Raw genomic sequence first — 22065 nt, 5'->3', positions numbered from 1 at the left:
TATTTATAGCATCTCCACAAGCCAGTAGCATAGCACAAACAAGGAAGACAACCCTCTCTTTCTCTCTCCCCCACTTTCATGGCGATTGCCGCTGCCGGAGAAGGAGGTGGAGGAGGGGGGCGCTTCCTCGCCGGCCTCGTGGACTCGCCGGAGCCGTCGTCCTCATCCGCTTCCGGTCCATCATCCATGGCCTCCAGGCTCTCCTTCCACTTCCGCGCGCGCGTATGGAACTTAACACAATGCTCGTCGCTTCCCCACTTCTCCTCCTCCTCCATTCCTGTCTTTGCGACCAAGTTTGATGTCCGGTTGTGTCTTGCGAATTGCAGAGGTACCGGAGTCCACGCTCGTTGTCCATGAACGGCTGCGAGGGGGACCCCGCGGCCCCCATCGGCACCGCCGAGACCCGCAGCTTCCCCGCCGTGGCCACCCCGGGCCTCGCCGCCGACCGCCTTGGCTCCGCCGTCGCCGCCCTCAAGGCGAGCCCGCCGGGCGCCGGCTCCGGCATTATCCGCCTCCAGGCAAGTCAAAAAGAGCTGTTGTGTCGTCCGCCGTAACTGGCCAAAAGCGGCGTCGTTGTCGCGGTCGTCAACGGATAACATTTTCGATAGAATCATGGCCAATGGTGCTTGGCCACGTGTTCGGCCGGGATTGGTTGCTCCGATTGAGCACAACGAGGAGAAAAAATAAAATAAATAATCTCCGCTTCTTTTCCCGCGCGATTTTTCATTGTTCTTCTCTCTCTCTCCCGCCGGCAGGTGCCGATCCACGAGAAGATCGAGGCGATCGACTGGCTCCACTCCCAGCGGCAGCTCCTCCCCCGCTGCTTCTTCTCCGGCCGGAGCCGGCGGCGGCGGCTCCGACTGCTCCCTCGAGCCGCCGCCCGTCGCCGGCGGCAACGGCAACGGCAGCGGCAACGGCAGCGGGCGCCTCCGCCGCCGGGCGGAGCACAGGCTGGTCAGCGTCGCCGGCGTCGGATCCGCGGTGTTCTTCCGCCGCGTCCGCCCCTTCTCCTACGAGGATTGGCTGTCCATCAAAAGGTAACGCCGGTCGCGGCTCTCGTTTTTGTCTCCTGGTTGTTCGATATAGATGGATGCAGTCTAGACCGCGTGAACAGAGTCAATCCGTGCTGTGTATATCGCAATTCGAATGGACTCGAATGAGCAGCTAGGCCGGGCTCTTCGATTTTTGCCCTTTTCTTTATGAACTGAGCTCAGCTAGGTGAAGCTTCAGCAAAGGAGTGATTGGGAAATTAGTAAAGGAGTCGAAATGTTTTCACTAGGGTTTGTGGGAGCTATTTGCGATTGAACATAATCGAGAGTTAGTTTCCGTTTGAATTTTATAGGTTCCTCTCTACAAGCTGCCCTTGATCCGTGCTTATGGAGCGATTCGCTTCGATGCGAGATCGAACGTGTCGCCTGAGTGGGAGGCTTTTGGTTCATTCTATTTTATTGTTCCTCAGGTAAAAACTAGTGCCGTTCTTTTGAAGGACAAGTTAGTAGCCATTGATTTTGGAGTACTAATTGTAGACCCTTCTAGTTAATGGCAGGTTGAGTTTGATGAGCTCGAAGAGAGCTCTATGCTTGCAGCTACTATTGCATGGGACGATGCTCTTTCTTGGACTTGGGAAAAGGCCATAAATTCATTGAAGCTACTATAAACCAGGTCTATCTTCATTTCCTGGACAACTGATTACTTGTTCCCTCAACATGTCTGATTAAGTTACGCTCTGTAGATGCAAGGACTGTGCATCTGATGACTTCATTGGTTTTGAATTTTGTAGATATCGTCACTTGTGATGAAGTTAAGAAAGGAAGTGCCTAAAGCATTCATCTTAAGTAGTAATCACATTCCCAGCAAGAACTACTGGGATCTTGCAGTGAACAGAGCTTTGCAGATGATTAATGGTGATGACTCTGCCCTCATTAAGGTAATGAATGGTACATGCGTATCATTGCTGTCGTCAGTGGTTATCAAGAGTCTGTCACTTTTTCTACTCATACCATCAGACTGTCATCTTTGTTCTGATGACGCGTCTTATTCTCCTTTCACCAGATTCTTATTGGTTTTTCATTGTATCTCTCTGAATTTAGGTTGTGCTAGCACGAAGCAGCAGATTCCTTACTGCTACAGACATTGATCCTATCACATGGCTTGCTTGTTTACAGGTATTAGTTTGCATGTTGGACTTATATCATGGCTTAATCATTAGTTAGGACGCTAATGTGAAAACCAATTTTTCAGATTGAAGGGGAAAATGCTTATCAGTTTTGTCTTCAGCCGCCTAATGCTCCAGCATTCATTGGAAACACGGTAATTATGATTATCTTCATATTTTAATTTCTCTCTGGATTAATGGGTGTTCTATTTTTGACTTGAATAAACTTTGTGAATAGCCAGAGCAACTATTTCATAGAACCTGGCTTAGTATCAGCAGTGAGGCTTTGGCTGGAACACGTGCTAGAGGTGAATCAGTGGCTTCGGATCTCCAAATAGAACTTGACTTGCTTTCAAGGTCTATATTTTCGCTACAGAAATAGACCTTTTGGCACTGTTTGCTACTTTTCAGATGTGCATTCTCTCTAATTTCTCTTCTAATTTTCCTCTTATTCATATTTTTCAGTCCAAAGGACCATCTGGAATTTACTATAGTGCGGGAGAGCATAAGAAGAAAATTAGAGGCAAGTCTTTTGTATTCACCTTTTGAACTGTTCCTTGCATATGATGTGAGTTTTTCTCAATAACTAGTTACTCGTACTCATAGTTCGAAAGTAGCTTTACATGCTAATGGGCCTTAAAGTATCTTGCATGGATGACCCCAAGCCATCATTGCCAACATTAATGAAGGTGGTGGATGCATGAAGTTGGCATGCTGTTTCTGAAGAGAGGAGACATTTGAAAAGATTTTTATGTTTGCTGAGGGCTCATGCTGGAAGTGAGCATGCTGTGAGGGGAGGAGCAAAAGAACACTCATGTTTCCTTTTGCTCAATATCTATAAGTTTTCCTTGAAAGGAAGGGAGATCAGTTTCCTTAGATCCTTTCTCCATACTAGCATGACCATGTAACCGGTAAAACAGAGCTTTGACGATTGACACACTGATAAAAGGATCCTTGTTCAGAGAGTGCACAAGCTAGTTTTTCTCCTTGTCTTCATAATTATGATCTCAGAGGAAGTAGCTTGTACTGTGATTTTGCTACTGTAGTGATAAACATTCTCTGAGGACAAATATGGAACATATTTGTTTATCTATAGAAACAGTAAATTCACTTCTATTGCTGTTTTTGTAGGCTGTATGTAGTGGAGTAGTCGTAGAACCAAGAAAAGCAATTCGCAAACTTTCTAGAGTTCAGCATCTACATGCTGTTCTGGCTGGTACATTGAGAAGTGAAGATGATGAGGTAAGAGTCTGGCCGGCTTCCATTATCATCGTCCTGATTGATCTTTAGATGTTTGTTATCATCTTATGGTGATGAGTGTTCTGATGGAGTTCAATTTTTTTTTGTGGTTATTACAAAATTTAGCTGACTATTGTTTTGCCAGTATGACCTTCTGTCTTCTCTCCACCCGAGTCCAGCAGTTTGTGGATTTCCAACAGAAGAAGCAAGGCTTTTAATTGCTGAAACTGGTAACTTCATTTGAAACCCAACTGTTGCATATCCATTTGTTTTCATTCCTCTAATTTGTGTGGCAGCTTTCAATCTTCAAAGGTGTGAATATGGCATAAAATCCGTTGTTTTGCTGGGATTGTTGGAAGTCATGACTTCTTACTTTGCATAAATTGAAACATGGGATTTCCCATAGAAAGATTGAATTAGTTTCACAAATTGTGCTACACTACAATCTGATACTTCTCTCAGAATGCTTGCTCATTCTTTAACACTATTAACAACTAAGAGAATGCTCTAGTGGTCTGGTGTCTGACAGCCTTAATGAGAATATTGCCTCGCTAACTTCTGTTTCTGAACCACCGTAGGAGAACCTCCTTGCTTGCTTGCTTTCCAAACTACCAATTGTTAATTGGTGCATATATATTAATGTTTCATTCTCCCTGAATGCTTTTCTTTGCAGAGGTATTTGACCGAGGAATGTATGCTGGACCTGTGGGCTGGTTTGGAGGAGGAGAGAGTGAGTTTGCTGTTGGTATTAGGTCAGCTTTGGTTGGAAAGGTGATCCCTCCAGATTTTTATTTTAATTAATTAGATGCATGTCCTTTAAATGAAACTATTCTTCTGGTACCCTGGATCCAAATGCTTCTTTGCTTTGGTTTATCTAGCGAAGATATAAGTGCATTGTTGTCCCATAAACTAGTTCTAAGGAATTAACCTAAAATTTTGAATGCTTATGCTGGGTTTTAGGGTCTTGGTGCTTTAATTTATGCTGGGACCGGGATAGTGGAAGGAAGTGATCCATCTTCCGAATGGGATGAACTGGAAATCAAGATATCTCAGGTATGTGATGTGTATGCTCTGCTGTCTGTTTAACTTCACTGATGACCTTTAAAACTTGACATTGTAGAAGAATAAGAATTTTCTGAGAGGTGATTTCCTAGCATCACTAACTTAATGTACCAAGAATATTAGGAATTTCATATTTGTTTATGCAGTTCATGAAATTGCTCAAACTTGAAGTGCCTTCACGACAAGAGTTGATGACTTAAGGATAAGCATACTTAAAGGTCGGTGACTGTAAGCTCTCCATTTCTTTTACTTCCTTCTTGAGTCATATTTTGCAACTATAGCTATGAAATTGCAATGAAGTTGGCAGTATTCATGATTCATAATACGAAAACGTTACAGTCCAATGTGTTTTCAGAACCACCATTAGCAACCTTCTAACTAGGCGTTTTGAGGTCTTGAAATGCTCCCAGGCAAACTGAGATGGGGCAATGACTGTCATTGGCTCAAAATGTCAGTTTATCATAGACCCAGCAAATTGGACAAAAGTACCTTCTCTTGTGAATGATCGACGTGTCTGTTTGAATATGTGGGGATAGATGTTCTTGCTATGTCGGATACTTCATCACATGTATTCCAGTCTGTTTCCTGAACATTTTTTAGTGAATGCTGAATAGGGTTTGTTTCATGTTCTCTGTGACAACTGATGAACTGAAGATCACTAGATTTTGGATAAAGAGGTTATTGTTACTAAGTTGTCCATGCTCTCTAGTTTTTGCTTTTCTACTTCTGCCCATCTTGTTGCCTCTTCAAGTGATCGATCTTGTATCTAGCTCTTTCAAAAAAGGATCCTCCCAGCATGGGTCTTTGTTGGGTATCTTTACTCTCCACTGTAGGACATCTTGTTGCCACTTACTGTCTACTATCGGCATCACCATTGGTATAGTCTTCAGTCTTTATTAAGAATTTTTCTCCAGAGGCAATTTTAAACAAAATATACCTTCTGAAATAACTTTATTAATATCACCAGAAGATGACTGACCGTGGTATCTGCATTCGTCCAACAATTTCTTCCTCTCATAGAGCAGAAGTAGCGACACCAATCTATTGTGCTCCTGAACCTGTGTCTCCAACCTCTATATAGGGAGGGGCGCTTGCTTTCTTTGTCGATGTTGTTTCTGTGCACTCATAAGTATATTGCTTTATGTGTTTCAGTGTTTATGCAGATGAAGGCGCCTGCAAAGTGCATGAGTCTGGTTACTAATGTCACTGGCTCTGCTCAAATTGCATCCTTTTCAATCACATTTCCAGTTGGACTTCCAGATTCAGCAAAGAAAGTTCCATTTGATGTTAGGTCTTACTTGGATCTCCATACAACCACACACACTTTCTGGTGTATAGTTCCTCTTGGTCACCCAAATAAGAGACGTAATCGGCATTCCAAATTTATTCATTTAGTGTCAAGCATTTCTTTTGTGCAGAAAACTGAAATCACATAAATGTACAGGCATGCAGTGTCTGACATTGTCTTTATGTATGCTTATTCATTTTTTCATTCTTAGTTGATTTCTAGGAGATGATTGAAGGAATAGTATTACAGCCTTGCAATCCGGATTTGGAGGGCAATGATCTGTTACCCTCGTACATGGAAAGTCAGCCTCTATACCAACTATGCGATGCAGGAGGCAATGAGTTTAATCAATTATCGACTGCAAGAATAGTAACGCCTCAACACCTTGGCATGTCCGGACCATTCCATGGCCAATGTATTTGGAAGCTTCATTTAATTGTCAGGTTGCATCGTAGGAGTAGCTATTGCGACCTCCAAAGTCAGATGACCTGGATACTCCATTTGTCCATTCAATGTGGATCTGAGAAAACAATTTGAATCTGATTTTCTGTAATATCGTCATGTCAAGCATGGATGGGGGCTTGTGAACCAAGCATCCTCAAGCGCCGTGGTACTTGAATAGATGTGCGCTTTCTTTTACTCGGAAAGACTATTCTTTCTCAATCCCCTTCCTAGTTGGTTTCCTTTTTCTCATTCAGCCGCATTGAACTTGAAGATGCCGGTTTGCGTAATCACGACATCATGTGTGAAACATGGTTAAAGGTGAGCGAGCGAGCAGAATGCTTTTTTGATAGGTGGACTGAAGGATTAGTAGGGCAAGTGCAAAGAAGAAGGCTATCCATTTCCTTTAGGCCTTCCGAAGCATGCCATTGGCGGCCAATATTCTCAAACCGGGCTTTCGCAAGAGTCGTCATCCGAAGGTGGCTAAAGCATAAGGTCCAAAAAAGAGAGCATATGTTCCAAAATCCACTTTGATGTGAAAAGGATCCGATTCCATAAAAGGCACCCTGAAAGGGAAGAGACTTGTCCGACCCGGATTCGTCGCCGAAGCGGGAAGGAGAAGCTTCCTTTGGGATCTGTGCCCCCCAAAAGCTTTAGATTTCGAGATCACTATGGTCCCTTTTGCGATGCGATATAGAGAGAGAGAGATAAAGAGATGTTAGTCAATCGACGATCGATAAGCGAGGATAGGAACAGTAAAGCTTGTATTTCTTCCCTCTAATCTCTAGAAACGAAGGACATAACTTTTTGCAAATCCCATTTCCTCTTCTGCTTCGATTCTCTTGGGATGCCAATCCTTTCATCCGAATATTCTATGCATCGAAGTAGACGTGGACCAATGAAAAAGCGCTCCAGTGCAAGTTTAACGGTGGTGAAAATGCCGTGTATTGTGCTGGTGAAAAGTTGCAGACCCTTTTTAGGATTTCGAGGATCATCCGAACCCGGTTCGGGCGGGTGGGAAATTCCTAGCGCCATATCGGTGTCATCGAGTCGTCGTTGCATTTACGGTTCGGATCGGAGATCTGAGGAGGGCGCATGGGGCGACGGGTTCCGATCCCACGGTTGATATAAGGGACCGAACGGCTAAGTCGCGGGGTCGGAAAAGCCCTCGTCGTACATGAGGTGTGCGTGCGGCGAAAAAACGTGAGGGCCCGAGAAAAACAAAAGGGGGATGCTTTTGAAGTGAGAGAGAGAGAGAAAGAGAGCAGCTTTAATTCGAAAAGAGGTAAGGAGCTTTTGACAAAAAGGGAGGGAGGGAATGAGGGGAGGGAAGCTGAAGTTGCTGTGGAATCATGTGCCTCGCTTGGCTCATTGCCAGGACTCACCGAGCCAGAGCATCTCGTTCTGTGCTCATTTTGCGTAATGTCACTGTGCTTTTGACTAGGTAATGTCGCATCTCCCGTGCGCGTATTCCCCTGATAATGTTATTTAATGCCTACGTATGTGTACCTAAAGAAATTTGACTGATAAATTTATAATTCATTTCCCGTGTATATCGCATCAATAAGTTTATCGGATTCTATGTGCTCGTGTCGATACATTTAACAATAATGTGTGTTCATGTCCACACGTGCATTCGTTTGGATTCCGTGAATTTTCTTTTGTTAGGGTTTGATTCACATGTACAAAATGAAATGACTCATTTTATGCTCGGAAAATCACAGGACATCTCTTCATGGTGGTAGGTTGGACCTAAATATTTCCCCGTGTGCAATCTTTAATCTTATAGTGACTATTCATGATGAATTAACAACCACTAATTGTCACTTTGCGCCAAAGTATCCTTATTTTGCCTCTTCATAGATTCGTATGCACTTCATAAATACGCGCCCCCTCTATTCACTAAATTGAATCTTTCGTGCTAGACATTCTAACGTGGTATGGAGTGCTAATGCTATCTCATTTTATTCTAGGCAGAACTTTTTAGTTGCACATTCTAACAACATATTAAATGAGTTTATAAGATTCTATGTGTTCGTGTCGGTATATCTAAAAATAATAATAATGAAAGTGCTTGTGTCTACGCATGCATTGGTTTAGATCCTACGAGCCTTCTCTTTTTAGGGTTTGATTCACATGCACAAAATGAAATGACCTATCTTATGCTCGGAAAATCATAAGACATCTCTTTGTAGTGGCATGTTGGACCTAAATATGCCCCTTGTCTTGTGCGCATTGCACAATCCTTCATCTCATAGTGATAATTCACAATAAATTAACAAGCACTAATTATCATTTCGTGTCAAAGTATCCCTACATTGCCTCTTTATAGATTCATATGTGCTTCACCAATACGCACCCTCTATATCCACTAAATCGAATCTTTCCGGCTAGATATTCTGATACAGTATCGAATGCTAATGCTATCTCATTTTAACACTTATGGAGTGCTAATGCTATCTCATTTTATTTTGGGGAAAACTTTTTTATCGCACGTTTTAACAACATATTAAATGATCTCCGGTCCAGGACAATCATCCGAATTTGACAAATTAGATTAGCGAAGGTCTCAGTTACGGTGGTGGGGGCAAAGCTCAAAGACAGATCCTGCAGTGTCGGGTTGTCAGACACCCAATCCAGACACCATCCGAAACCACAGGGAGGAAAGGTATCGAATATAATAAAACCCTAAAACCATTTCACCTCAACTCCCTCATCAAACTAATATTTTATAAATAATTTATTTATAATAAGCATAATAAATAAATAAATAAATAAATAAAGAGAAAATGAGGAGAATAAAAAAAAGGAGAGAGAGGGAGAGAGAGAGAGGGGCAGCCGAACAAACAGACTTCTCCTTCAGTTTGGAATCTCTCGAGCTCACTCCACTCCCCTTCCTCCACCCCACAAAACATTCCTTTCCCCCCTAAAAATAATAAAATAAACAAAATAAAATAATAATAACCCATAAAAATAAATCAAAATCCAAGAAGAAAAATTTAGTCATAAGGAGAGAAAGATTTCCAAAAGGCTTTTCCCCATAAAGCAAGAATCTACAAACCCCCACCGCTTCTCCCCTCCGCCATCAACGCCACCATCTCCTCCTCCTCCTCCTCCTCCCTCCCTCCCTTCCTTCCTATCTGCACCGGACGACGATGACACCATGACGATGGCCACCGCCACGTCGCCGCCGCCGCCGCAGCAGCACCAGCCGAGGGCCGTGCGGAAGCTCCTCGTGGAGGTGATCGACGCGCGGGACCTGCTGCCCAAGGACGGGCAGGGCAGCTCCAGCCCGTACGTCATCGTGGAGTTCGACAACCAGAAGAGGCGCACCTCCACCCAGTACCGCAACCTCAACCCGGCATGGAACGAGGCCCTCGAGTTCGTCGTCTCCGACCCGGAGAACATGGCCTACGAGGAGCTCGACGTCGAGGTCTTCAACGACAAGAGGTACGCCGCCGGCGGCGGCGGCCGGAAGAACCATTTCCTCGGCCGGGTCAAGCTGTACGGGTCCCAGTTCCAGAAGCACGGGGAGGAGGGCCTGGTGTACCACCAGCTGGAGAAGAAGAGCGTCTTCAGCTGGATTCGCGGCGAGATTGGGCTGAGGATCTGCTACTACGACGAGCTCGTGGAGGAGCAGCCGCCCCCACCGCCCCAGACGCCGCCGCCGGAGGAGGCGGCGCAGCATCATCACCCTCCGACGACCGCGGAGCTCCACGAGGGGCCGGGGGTGGCGGTGGGGATGAAGCCCCCGCCGGTGATGGTGGTGGAGGAGGGCAGGGTCTTTGAAATGCCGCCGGGGGAATGCTGCCCGCCGCCGGTGCCGCTCCGGCGCCCCGACCGGTCGCCCTCCCCGCCCGTGGTCGTCATCGAGGAGTCGCCGCCGCCGTCCCACACGGTGCACTTCCGCCCCGGGCCGCCCCCGCCCGAGGCGATGCAGCAGCAGCCGCAGGTGACGACGTACCAGCACCTCCCGGGGGCCGCTCACCCCGCCCAGGCGGCGGCTGCGGCGGCGGCGGCGGAGGCGACGATGCAGTACCCCCCGCCGGAGGTGCGGCGGATGCAGGGCGCGCGGGTCGGGGAGAGGGTCCGGGTCGTGCGGCGGCCGGCGAGCGGCGATTTCTCGCCGCGGGTGATATCGTCGCGCCACCAGAGGTTCGCGTCGGAGACGGAGCGGATCCACCCCTACGATCTCGTCGAGCCGATGCAGTACCTGTTCATCCGGATCGTCAAGGCGCGCGGCCTCGCCCACAACGACAGCCCCTACGTCAAGGTCGGCACCGCCACCCACCGCGTCCGCTCGAAGCCGGCGGTCCACCGCCCCGGCGAGCCGACTGACTCGCCGGAGTGGCACCAGGTCTTCGCCCTCGGCCACAACAAGCCCGAGTCGACCAGCTCGACCCTCGAGATCTCCGTCTGGGACTCCCCATTGGAGAGCTTCCTCGGCGGCGTCTGCTTCGACCTCTCCGACGTGCCGGTCCGCGATCCGCCCGACAGCCCGCTGGCGCCGCAGTGGTACCGCCTCGAGGGCGGCGACGCGGCGGAGCGGAGCCGCGTCTCCGGCGACATCCAGCTCTCCGTCTGGATCGGCACCCAGGCCGACGACGCGTTCCCGGAGGCGTGGAGCTCCGACGCGCCGCACGTGGCCCACACGCGCTCCAAGGTTTACCAGTCGCCGAAGCTGTGGTACCTGCGGGTGACGGTGATCGAAGCTCAGGACCTCCACATCGCCTCGAACCTGCCGCCGCTGACGGCGCCGGAGGTCAGGGTCAAGGCGCAGCTCGGGTTCCAGTCGGTGCGGACGCGGCGGGGGTCCATGAGCAACAACGTGCCGTCGTTCCACTGGAACGAGGACCTCGTCCTCGTCGCCTGCGAGCCCCTGGAGGACTCGCTCATCTTGCTGGTGGAGGACCGGTCGAACAAGGAGACGCTGCTCCTCGGGCACATCCTGATTCCGGTGGCCTCGATTGAGCAGCGGATAGACGAGCGGCATGTCGCCGCCAAGTGGTTCCCGCTCGAGGGCGGCGCCGGTGGCGGATGCGGAGCTGGTCTGGGGCCTTACTTAGGCAGATTGTACCTGAGGCTGTGCTTGGAAGGCGGTTATCACGTTCTCGACGAGGCCGCGCATGTGTGCAGCGACTTCCGGCCCACAGCGAAGCAGCTGTGGAAGCCGCCGATCGGGATCCTGGAGCTCGGGATCCTAGGCGCACGCGGGCTCTTGCCCATGAAGTCGAAAGCCCCGGCAAAGGGTCCACGGACGCCTACTGCGTGGCCAAGTACGGCAAGAAGTGGGTTCGGACCCGCACCATCACAGACAGCTTCGACCCGCGGTGGAACGAGCAGTATACTTGGCAGGTCTATGACCCGTGCACCGTGCTCACCGCCGGGGTTTTTGATAATTGGCGGATGTTTGCCGACCCGTCGACCGATGAGAGGCCGGATTGCTGCATGGGGAAGATCCGGATTCGGGTATCCACATTGGAGAGCAACAAGGTGTACACCAATTCGTATCCGCTGCTGGTGCTGAGGAGAACTGGGTTGAAGAAGATGGGCGAGATCGAATTGGCGGTCCGGTTCGCCTGCCCGTCGCTGTTGCCGGATACTTGCATAGTCTATGGTCAGCCCCTGTTGCCGCGGATGCACTATCTCCGCCCACTCGGGGTGACCCAGCAGGAGGCGCTGCGAGGGGCCGCCACCAAGATGGTAGCCGCATGGCTCGCGAGGTCAGAGCCTCCGCTCGGCCCGGAAGTGGTCAGGTGCATGTTGGATGCCGATTCGCACACGTGGAGCATGAGGAAGAGCAAGGCGAACTGGTTCAGGATCGTGGCCGTGCTGGCGTGGGCGATCGGGCTGGCGAAATGGTTGGACGACATCCGGAGGTGGCGGAACCCGGTCACGACGGTCCTAGTCCACATCCTGTATCTGGTGCTCGTGTGGTACCCGGATTTGATCGTGCCTACCGGGTTCTTATACGTGTTCCTGATCGGCATCTGGTACTACAGATTCAGGCCGAAGATCCCCGCCGGGATGGACACCAGGCTCTCGCAGGCCGAGTCGGTCGACCCGGACGAATTGGATGAGGAATTCGACACGATTCCGAGCTCTAAACCCCCCGACCTCATCCGTCAAAGATACGACCGCCTCCGACTGCTGGCGGCCCGGGTCCAGACGGTCCTGGGCGACTTCGCGACCCAAGGCGAGAGGGTCCAGGCCCTGGTGAGCTGGAGGGACCCGAGGGCGACGAAGCTGTTCATCGGAGTGTGCCTCGCCATCACGCTGATCCTGTACACGGTGCCGCCGAAGATGGTGGCGGTAGCCCTGGGATTCTACTACCTCCGCCACCCGATGTTCCGGGACCCGATGCCACCGGCGAGCCTCAACTTTTTCCGGCGACTTCCGAGCCTCTCCGATCGGCTAATGTAGAGATTATTAGAGCCTTGAAAAGAGAAACACTCGGTAGAATTAGTTTTTGAAATATATATTTTTTTTGAGAGGGGAGCCAGCCAAGATTTATGGGAAGGGAAAGGGACAAAGGGGCACTGTTTTCGTGTTGGAAAAAGTTGTCCTAGAATAACGTTGAATGATGTTCTTTTGTTTTTGTGGGTTCTGTACTGAATTGATTGACTGACCCTATTCAAAAGCTTTGGAATAAGAGAAAGCAGGGGTGAGAGAGAGAGAGAGGCTGGTGAAACTAGGGAGAAAAAAATTGAATTGGGTGTTTCTTTTTTTATTTATTTATAAATTTTTGTTTTTTAAGAATGAAGGGACGGACCGGACCATTTTGGAAATTAGGCCCAGTGCGGTTTTGCTGTCATGAAAAGTTGTAACCCCCATTCATATTGATATGGTTTCTGACATTGCTCGAACCGTTTTCCCATTTCACTTTGTTCATTGGAAAGCATTGAGCCCTGCAATGCAAAGCTCATTTCCTCTCCCACTATGGCTTGAACATAGCGTTTTGTTTCGTGTGTATTCTCGCTCCCGCGCGCGGCGCGCCCACCTCTCGTGGATTAAGGCGAACCCTGGATTGAGGGGACCGGTTCCGGTTGTCGATTCTCGGCATACTTTTTATTACATATATTGCAGCATGCAATGTCCTCATGGCATCTTTTCTGGCCTCGAAAGGCAAACAGGATTTGCGGCATCCCATGAGGATGATGTCCTGTGCCAAAAATGACGCGAAACTCTTTCTAAATTAGAGGTAGTCCTAGTCTTTTTTGTCCCCTTGTACTAGTGGAGTATCATGTTTCTCGAGAAGGCAAGCTTCATCCCTGGCCTCTAGTTCACGGCCCCTCGTTTTGCTCCATCGTTTTTTGGGCTTGGAAAAACGAAAGTTAGCTCCTTGCGATGTCTATAAATAATTCATAGTTCAAAGAGAAATTTGAACAATCTCAAAAGAAGATCCAAAGCCATCCAAACTTTGAGGTCTGTTCATTTTTCTTTCTCTCTCCCTGGGTAAAGAATCTTGCTTTCTTACTTTTTTCATATCAACTGTAATGATAGCAGCATCATTTGGAGGATATACCTTGTTCTCTGTGGAGCATATCTGAATTTCATTTTGATTTTGAGCATTCGATGCATCAACCCGGCAAAGTAACCGAAGCTGGGGACCTGCGACAGATTCAATTGAAATGAGGAAAAACCTGGCTGAACCTTCATCTGATGCATGTCTCTGTTGGCTGGCCATTTCACTCTAATCAATTTTCATGGTCTTGTCCTTCTACTAGGTTAGCACCGATCCCCCTACATTGCATAACATTATATTTGGAGAGAGACATGGGTGAAAAGGCAGAAGACAAGAGCGAGAGGAAGGACGAGCAGCCGAAGGAGGACAAGCACAAGGATGGTGAACATGCAAAAGAGGAGAAAAAGGAGGATAAAACCAAGGACAAGAAAAAGAAGGATAAGGAGTGCAAGAAGGAAAAGAACCCTGAAGACAAGAATGACCCGCAAAAACTGAGGCAGAAGCTTGAGAAGGTCGATGCCAAGATGCAGGCTCTGGCAGCGAAGCGAGAAGAGATTCTGAAGTCAATTCAAGAAGCCGAGCAGAAGGCCAAGGCTTCCGGCGGGGAAGCCCCGCCAGCCACCACCTCCTCACGCGCATGTCAAGGCTAGACAGAGACACTGATGGATAAGATGTACAGAACTTGATTGAGATCAAGGACAATATACCTGTATAATTATGGATAGAAATCTTGGAGTATAAGAACATAGATGATGTACCTACGAATGGTATTGTTAAATATGTGGCATACATGTCTTAGAGTAGCATTGCCACAACGTAATAATTGTCACGACATTGATCCTGACACCTAAATTGTAACAGTTTATCGTGTAATCCCACTTCATAAAATAATTGAGAATGGCACACGTTTATCAGCATTGTATCAACAGAAGCAGGGTAAAGGAACAATGCGCTGTGACATACCGCTTTTCGGTGCTGCTGAAATCTGTGTCACCGATCAGCCACTTTCCTCAACATCTCCATGTCCCAGTTCTATTGAAGGAAGTTGCGAATTCCAACATCGCATACGTACCATATATTAGCCTGATTTCCACAAGAAGTTCAAGCAAACTAAATTGGAAAAGAGTTCGGGGAAGCTTCATATAATCCAGGGCAGATCATAAAAGTAAAGTAGGAAACTTCCTTGTTGGCCCCATCTCTCTTGGTGCCAATACATATATCTGGCCAAGCATCCCTGCCATCAATCAACTTACATTAACTATAGCACCATATTAACCCACTGTATTACAATGAGCAAGTGCCCGGGTTTTTTCATCAACATTGGCAAAGAGGCCAGAGGTTCATATGCTATCATCTCCCCTTCTTCAAATTTTTTGCAGTGTTTTTCTTATTATTAGAACATCCTTTACATGTCTAGAAATGTATCTTTTCGTTATGTGCTCGTTTTTGTAATGTTCTCAGATCTTCTTCACAAGGGTTATGGCCAACAACCTCCGGTTCATTTTCATCAACAATTTATCGACATGAACTGTGACTTGAGCTGTGATGTCTCCTGTCGAAGTAATTCCCTCCTCCTACGAATCTAATTTTCAGTGATGTTTTCACGGGGAGAGATGTTCTGTAACTAGACATGTTCCGTTCTCAGAAAGGGAGCAGTTCTTTTTTTTCAAAAAACACTGAGAATGATATAGCAAACCAATTTATTTGACTCAGATAAACGATACTGCAATGTCGTCTTGGTGATCAAATTAATGGAAGTTATCGAAACTTTACAAGAGTTGAAAAAACAAGAACTTTCCACGTCATAAAGCGCTTGAAGCATGTGTATGTTCAACTCATCCCCTGAGCTTTCCTCCACATATTTCATCTTGTGGTTGCAAATATTTTCCTTCTTCCCAGCAATCTCAATAAACAAATATATTACATCTTTTTTCGAACATGGTCCAGATCGAAATTGTCTACCAACTTATAACAGTAACTATCTCCATCCTGATTGTGACAGTTGAAGATATCGTCCCCGGTTTTGGAACGGCTTTCAAACTCATTGCTCCTTACACTGGCAAAGTAAGAGCTTTCAATCAGTTTCTCACTAAGTTTGATCTTTTCTGTTCTCACTACTTTTGATATCAATGCCTAGCATTTGCAAGAATCGAAGCATCCCATTAGTTTTGCACCTACATCTCTGCACGATTGGTTCACTCTTGCGTCGTATATGCGGTGACAGGTGGAACTGCAATATTTACATGACTATGCTGCGGTTACAGCAGGCACCGGAGTAATAGCGAATGCTTTCAGAGGATATGACCCGATTATAAGCTTTTCAGGGGTGGTAGGAAGCACTCCTATTTCTCTTGGCGCCGATCTTGTGTACGACGTATCGGCAAAAACATTTAACAGATTTGATGCTGGTCTAAGCCTCAGACTCTCTTCCGTTGTAGCTTCCGTGACCGTGTGAGCAATCCCAATTCAGAAAATAGTCACGATTTCTGTTAGCTAAAATATGATTTTAGTTATCTAAATAGCGAAGTTGCCAAATATGCAGAAATGACAAGCTGAACACTCTGAGAGCTTCATTTTACCACACAGTGAATCCCCTGAATCAGACAGTGGTCGCTGCCGAACTGAATCACAGCTTTTCGATCAATGACACGATCTTCACTATGGGATCGCAGCAAGCAATATTCCCTTCTACATTAGTGAAGGCTCGAGTAAACACGAAAGGCAAAGTGGGTGCTCTTATTCAGCAACAGTTCTTTCAAATGCTCTCTCTGAGCATTGCCGGAGAGGTGGACTTTCACCCAAATTCCTTAAACTGGATACCGAAGATAGGACTGACTATTGCTTTGAGGCCATAGAGTAGGGAAATGAAAGAGAACAGCACCCGTTTGCTTCCAGCTCAGCCCGAGTCAATTACTTCCATTTACCTGTCTGCTAATGCTACATATGGTGGGGCAAATCATGCAATCCTCAGAGATCTTTATGAACTTGTACCGGATTAATGAGTTATATACTGGGAAATGAGATTCTATCACTACCATAGCCAAGTACAATCTGAATCTTTTTAGATCTCATAAGCATGAATAAACCTGACAAAAGGCCGAGACTGCTGAGAAAACTTTTTGGCCAATTTATTAACTGGGTCCCTATGATACTTCCTCTCTAGAGGAAAATGTTTTTTCTTTTTGCTCCCTTTTTTTCCCTTTTCTTTTTATGTTTGGAAGATGACTTTGGATGCCACTGCTTGCATGCTGGCGATGACGGTGGCGTGCTGGACTAATTGAATGATAAATTTCTGCCATCTGTATGCACCAGAATTTCAGTCAAATGAGGAAATAAAGCTGCAAAACTGACAACCACTTTTTAGACACACTATCCCTGACTATATAGCAAATCCGAGATGAAATTTCATGCAAGCAACTTACACTTTACACAGTATCTCTGTGCAGAAGCACGGAGACTATGTTTTGGGAACACGTTCAAGATTCACATATACGGTGCTTGAATCACAACTCCGAAAGGTCAAACGAAATGGGACATTCAGAAGACACCATCAGCAAATGCACGTGAAAACATTTACATAGAAAGCCAAAGAAAGCTTCTCCCCTTCCTTTTTCGGGCTTCATCCTCCTTTTCAGTGGCCTCCGTTGTGCAACTAGCTGACGGAGGAAGCGTGAAGAAGTCCCTCACGAATCTGAGAGGCAACATCGCGAATGCTACCAGGACCATGGGGAATGAACACCGCAGAGGATTTAGACGCAGCACCGATTTCCTTCATGGTGTCAAAGTACTGGGTGATGAGAACCAGGTCCATGACATCCTTGGCACTGGTCCCAGGCACGTTTTCTGAGAAGCCCAGTACGCTCTCTCTCAATCCATCCACAATCGCCTGACGCTGGCGGGCAATACCAAGCCCGGCAAGATACCTTGACTCAGCCTCACCTTCAGCTCTCTTGATTTGGAGAATCTTCCCTGCTTCAGCCTTCTCATTAGCTGCTAGCCTTAGTCTTGCAGCTGAGAAGCGCAATATCATATGACGACATTCAGATACTTAAGAATTTTAAAAGTTGGAACAGGACGTTGCTTATGATTAAGCTGGGATACAAATTCAGCAAAAATATGAACTTCTATAGAGTTTCATTCTTTGTTAACTGGAAGAGCCTCCTTATGGGCTGAAATATGCTTCATCACTCGAAAGACAAGCACTTGCTGCCGGATAGAAGAATGAGATCAATTATCAATGATCAATAAAATCTCCTGAATCTTGGCCTCTTAAAACAATTTAGTGCATCTTCTAAAATCTACTTGATATTGATTTAAATGCTTGAAGAAATAGTTGCAAAAGCAGAAAATCACCCTTCCTGAAATCATTAATTTTTTACGGACTACAAAATGTGCAGAAAAGTACGAGATCTCCTAATGTTTGTGATTCTTACCAGCATTAATCTCATTCATAGCTCGCTTTACATGCCCATCTGGTTCGATGTCAACAATCAGTGTTTGCACAATCTCATACCCATATGTAGACATGGCCTACAAATATCAATGGCTAGAAGTTAAACCAAGTGAAGTCCGTGGTTCATTTTCACAAAATTACAAAGAACCACGCTTCTGCATTCTGTACAATACCTTCTCAACTTCGTCTTCAACTGCTTTGGCAATTTCATTTTTCTGCTTAAACACATCATCCAAATCGAGTCTTGGAACACTTGCTCTTATCACTAAATCAATGAAAGGAAAAGTAAGGGACATTACAAATTGTAGTGATTATACATGCATCAATAATGTCACATTTGGAACATACCGTCAAACACATAGGCTTGAATTTGACCCTCGGTGTTGCTAAGTTTGTAAAAGGCATCACTTGCCTGATTTGCAAGAGCACGATATTGCACTGATGCAACAACATTGACAAAGACATTATCCTGCAGTAAGAATGTCCACGAAGCCAAACAAACTTATTAGGAACTAATCCGTGATACTACAATCTAGTGGAGTCTTTTAGGCTGATAAGTGATAGCAATCTCATAAGAACTACTGAAACTTAGCTATTTTCATAATCGTGGTCGTAGAGTCAGCCTCACTCAGTGCTTCAATGGGTATCAATTAGCAGCAGTACTTATTGATTACTTGCAAATATCACATACAGAAAAAGATGATTCCACTTTCAGCTAGACAGTGATATCATCTAATGTGCAAAATTCTTGATTACGACCAAGTGAAGTATGTAAAATTCTCACAGAGACACAGAGTGAACAGAGAGACATACTTTTGTCTTAGTTTCGCATCGCACATCCAACTGCTGCACTCGAAGTGAGAGATGGCCCGCTAGCTGGCTTCCAAGAATCCAGGGAAGGCAATGGCATCCTGGTTGAAGTACATCATCAAACTTGCCAAATCTCTCCTTGATAGCTACCGTAGATTGATCAACTTGGACACAGCAAAACAGATTGCCCATGTTATCTTCACACTGCATAAAAAATAAGAGAGTTCAGATCATCAAGCTGTAGGCAGATGATAAATGAAAACAAGTAATGCTTCTCAGAACCCAATATGAGACACCACAACCTTAAAAGCAGGGAATTCTATCAAAAGTAACAGTATCTTCTACAGCATGATCTTGGGCAATCATGAATACGATGGAGAAGTTTTTTCTTATCTATTCATCAACTTCCAGAACAAATTTCTGTGATTTCCTATGAGTACTTGTACCGACCTTGGCTGTGTTGATCTACACAAGAGTGAGCATAAATTGAATTCAACTTCTGCAGCAAGATACCCAAACAGAACTTAGGACAGTGGGACAATACTTCAACATCCCCTCTTACATGCAAGCCACCAAAGGCTTAAGCTATTAGGCAGAGAGAGACCACACGAATATAGAGAGCCTTTATATGGAACAAGACTTCAATAGTTGGAATTTATAGCAAAGTACCACTGGGTTTTCTTCTGAGCTCGTTTCTGTCTCTTTGTTTTCAGCTGCAAGACAGATTACAAACGCAAATGGATAATATGGAGGTCCTTATTTCAATCGACATAAAGGTTCAACGCTGACAACGTCGTGGGAATACAGCACAAATGGGAAAAAAGAAAATGAGCAGGACAAGATCAGCAAGAATAAGATGCTGCCACTTTTCGAAAGGTGCCAATATAATTAAAAACATAAATAATGATGATGATAATGATGATAACAAGAATCGCCTGTTTTCTATTCCTGGGGATGGAATAGAGTAGTCCTCAAGGTTTCATCTTGATTTTCACCAGAGATGACCTGGAAATGATACGGGAGAAAACAAGAAGAACCAAACGACATGGTTGATCGCGATCTAGACCAACCGGACTTTTCCCGCGAGCTGTTTCTTGTTCTTTGTAAGAATTGTTAGCAATATTAAGATATTTACTATATTTACTGATTCTGCACATCTCGCAGGATTCCCAGATCCCGTTGTTGATAGTGCATATCATTGATTAATCTCATTACTTTGGATGCCTATAAATAAGCTTATGTACTATTTCCCATTCTGTCTTGCACATTATAATTCTCAACTAGCTCAACAAGGAAGATCAAATTCATGCACTCGTGTTCTGTCGCCCATAAGGAAAAATGTTCTCATTTTAGTCCTTAAAATTTGTGTTATTCTTTTCAATATGATCTACAATTTCATAATAAAACAATCAAAATCTTGGACTTATAATATATTTTCCTTCAAGTCTCTCGTATCAGCAAATTGAAACTGATGGTTTGACGAGTGCTAGCTAGAGTCCTATCTTAAATCAAGCCATCCTATGGAAAATCGAAAAAGAATATTTAAAAATTTGCATTGTCATATATTGAATTATTTTTCTTGTATAAGTCCATTGCAAATCTATTGATATTAGAGTGCATTTATTTTACGAAAAAAGTAATAAAAAATGTTTTCATTATTGATAATAATTTATACTTGAATATTATTGTGAGTGGTTGAAATATTCTTTATTCATTTGTTTTTTTTTTTATAACTAATACAAGCGATCATTTTTGGAAAAATGTTTTCCAAATTTTGAGTTTTTCGTAAAACAAACACACCCTTAGGAATTACAAATTTAAGGAATTACAAATTTAAGGATCACACTAGAACATCAATGCAAAATTAGGGACCAAATATGTACTTTCTTCCACTCATGAGTTAAAAATTTGACTTGGTCTCCAAATTCACAAAATAAAAGATTGTAAATCTTTCATCAGTTTGATATGAATAGCATGTCAATCTACATGAGTACTAAAAGAAAATAGTATTTTTAGAGAAAAATATCATGATAATCATCTTCCATTTTCTAGTTCGATTTCATTTTATGCTTATATTGAACATTCATACTCTACTTTCTAATCATAATATTTCAAATATAAATAATTTCTTATCTTAGTCTAGTAAAAATATGAAATATTTATACTTTACCCTTGGGTTTAGCTTTTCACTTTCATAAATTGATATTTACGGAGGATTTAAAAAGTGTACAGATTTTAAAAATTAGAGGTCTAAGAATCGTTGCCTGGATATTGTCAATTTTCATTTTAATCCTTCCTCTATCTAATGCAGTTCAAGTCTCGAACGCGGAGGTCACAACCATAAGTCAGCCATTTTTTTTTTTTTTTATTATAAGGTCTTTGTTTAGATATTTCTCGAGAAATATTTATTTATATCACTTTCTTGTTGGTTAACTTTAAGACTAGAGGAAAGAGGAGAATTTAAAAATAAAAATAAAAAAGTCCAAGGTCAGCGTGACGAGACGGCTGATCTAGACAATCCCCAAGATAATCTCAGGAAATTCCCTAACATTTTATATAACTTGAGTAGGGCTCGGACTCTTTTTATTTTTATTTTTATTTTTTTCTCTGTATTTCGGGAAAGCACATTCATTCATGAAGGAAACTAGAACTAAACAAATGAATTTCTAAACATAAAATATTCGAAAGGGATTCTGGGGAAAATGGCAACTGATTGAGAGAGTCTTGTTTCAATGGGCCTTACCGATCCAACCGGCAGCTTAACTGGCCTTTTGGGAATAAAGGACGAGTTTTACCTTTTCCATTTGGGCCAATAAAACCTGGCATTCATCAATGATGTTCCCCATGGCCCATGGGCATTCGGCCCGGCCGGTGATGTAATCCATGATTAAGGCTTAGACTTTAGGATATAAAAAAATGCAAGGTCTCGGGTTCACTCCATTAGGGGTGTGTAGTCCCGGGCGGGCGGTTCCCGACCAGAACCAGGAACCGCCCGCTAAAGACTCGGGATCCGAAAAATTGGAACTAGGATCCACCCGTTTGTTATATGGATCCACTCGGGAACCTGGACCGGTCTGGTCCGGTTCCTGGGTGGATCCATGGAATTGATCTTGACACGAAATAATTTTGATTTTCAACATGAATCCACTACG

At 45.0% G+C, this 22065-nt stretch overlaps 5 protein-coding genes across 11 annotated transcripts; 4 read left to right on the top strand and 1 right to left on the bottom strand.

The window, feature by feature from the left end:
* The first annotated feature begins 317 nt into the window (after nt 1–317).
* On the top strand, nt 318–6019 carry LOC104419181 (isochorismate synthase, chloroplastic). The gene is given in 17 exon segments (XM_039305917.1): nt 318–518; nt 756–842; nt 844–1037; nt 1343–1356; nt 1359–1459; nt 1547–1652; nt 1770–1927; nt 2091–2165; nt 2242–2310; nt 2394–2512; nt 2621–2678; nt 3287–3397; nt 3540–3624; nt 4068–4165; nt 4355–4447; nt 4603–4674; nt 5620–6019. Coding segments are annotated over 16 exon segments (1587 nt in total). The 5' UTR covers nt 318–353; the 3' UTR covers nt 4657–4674; nt 5620–6019.
* Nucleotides 6020–9145: 3126 nt separating this feature from the next.
* Nucleotides 9146–12891, top strand: LOC104419173 (protein QUIRKY). The gene is given in 2 exon segments (XM_018867218.2): nt 9146–11422; nt 11425–12891. Coding segments are annotated over 2 exon segments (3258 nt in total). The 5' UTR covers nt 9146–9348; the 3' UTR covers nt 12609–12891.
* Nucleotides 12892–13207: 316 nt separating this feature from the next.
* LOC104419163 (nucleolar protein 58) lies at nt 13208–14567 on the top strand. The gene has a single exon (XM_010030733.3). The coding sequence runs from the start codon at nt 13848–13850 to the stop codon at nt 14298–14300; it is 453 nt and encodes a 150-aa protein (XP_010029035.2). The 5' UTR covers nt 13208–13847; the 3' UTR covers nt 14301–14567.
* A 277-nt stretch (nt 14568–14844) lies between these two features.
* On the top strand, nt 14845–16684 carry LOC104419152 (mitochondrial outer membrane protein porin of 36 kDa). 2 transcript variants are annotated; one of them, XM_010030715.3, is made up of 5 exons: nt 14845–14988; nt 15112–15210; nt 15653–15714; nt 15875–16101; nt 16193–16684. In XM_010030715.3, exons 1-5 carry the CDS (start codon nt 14940–14942, stop codon nt 16503–16505), a joined length of 750 nt encoding a protein of 249 aa, XP_010029017.2. In that variant the 5' UTR covers nt 14845–14939; the 3' UTR covers nt 16506–16684. The 2 variants fall into 2 exon arrangements, with proteins under 2 accessions (XP_010029017.2, XP_010029026.2); XM_010030724.3 differs by having other exon boundaries at nt 15598–15714.
* Nucleotides 15479–19843, bottom strand: LOC104419123 (hypersensitive-induced response protein 1). Of its 6 annotated transcripts, XR_005548564.1 has the most exons (8): nt 19583–19842; nt 19364–19498; nt 18917–19117; nt 18452–18572; nt 18277–18368; nt 18084–18180; nt 17073–17661; nt 15479–16949 (listed from the first exon to the last, which is right to left on the bottom strand). XR_005548564.1 is itself a non-coding variant. In XM_039307477.1 (7 exons), the coding sequence occupies exons 3-7, from the start codon at nt 19103–19105 to the stop codon at nt 17303–17305; spliced, it is 858 nt and encodes a 285-aa protein (XP_039163411.1). In that variant the 5' UTR covers nt 19106–19117; nt 19364–19412; nt 19583–19843; the 3' UTR covers nt 17033–17302. The 6 variants fall into 6 exon arrangements, 5 of the variants coding, with proteins under 5 accessions (XP_039163411.1, XP_039163409.1, XP_010028981.2 ...); XM_039307477.1 differs by lacking the exon at nt 15479–16949 and having other exon boundaries at nt 17033–17661; nt 19364–19412; nt 19583–19843; XM_039307475.1 differs by lacking the exon at nt 15479–16949 and having other exon boundaries at nt 17033–17661.
* Nucleotides 19844–22065: the final 2222 nt, after the last annotated feature.

Source organism: Eucalyptus grandis, chromosome 2 (genome assembly GCF_016545825.1).
Source record: "Eucalyptus grandis isolate ANBG69807.140 chromosome 2, ASM1654582v1, whole genome shotgun sequence".
Classification (NCBI taxonomy): domain Eukaryota; kingdom Viridiplantae; phylum Streptophyta; class Magnoliopsida; order Myrtales; family Myrtaceae; genus Eucalyptus; species Eucalyptus grandis.
Note: the sequence above shows the minus strand (reverse complement) of the source record. Positions and strands in the feature narration are given on the sequence as shown.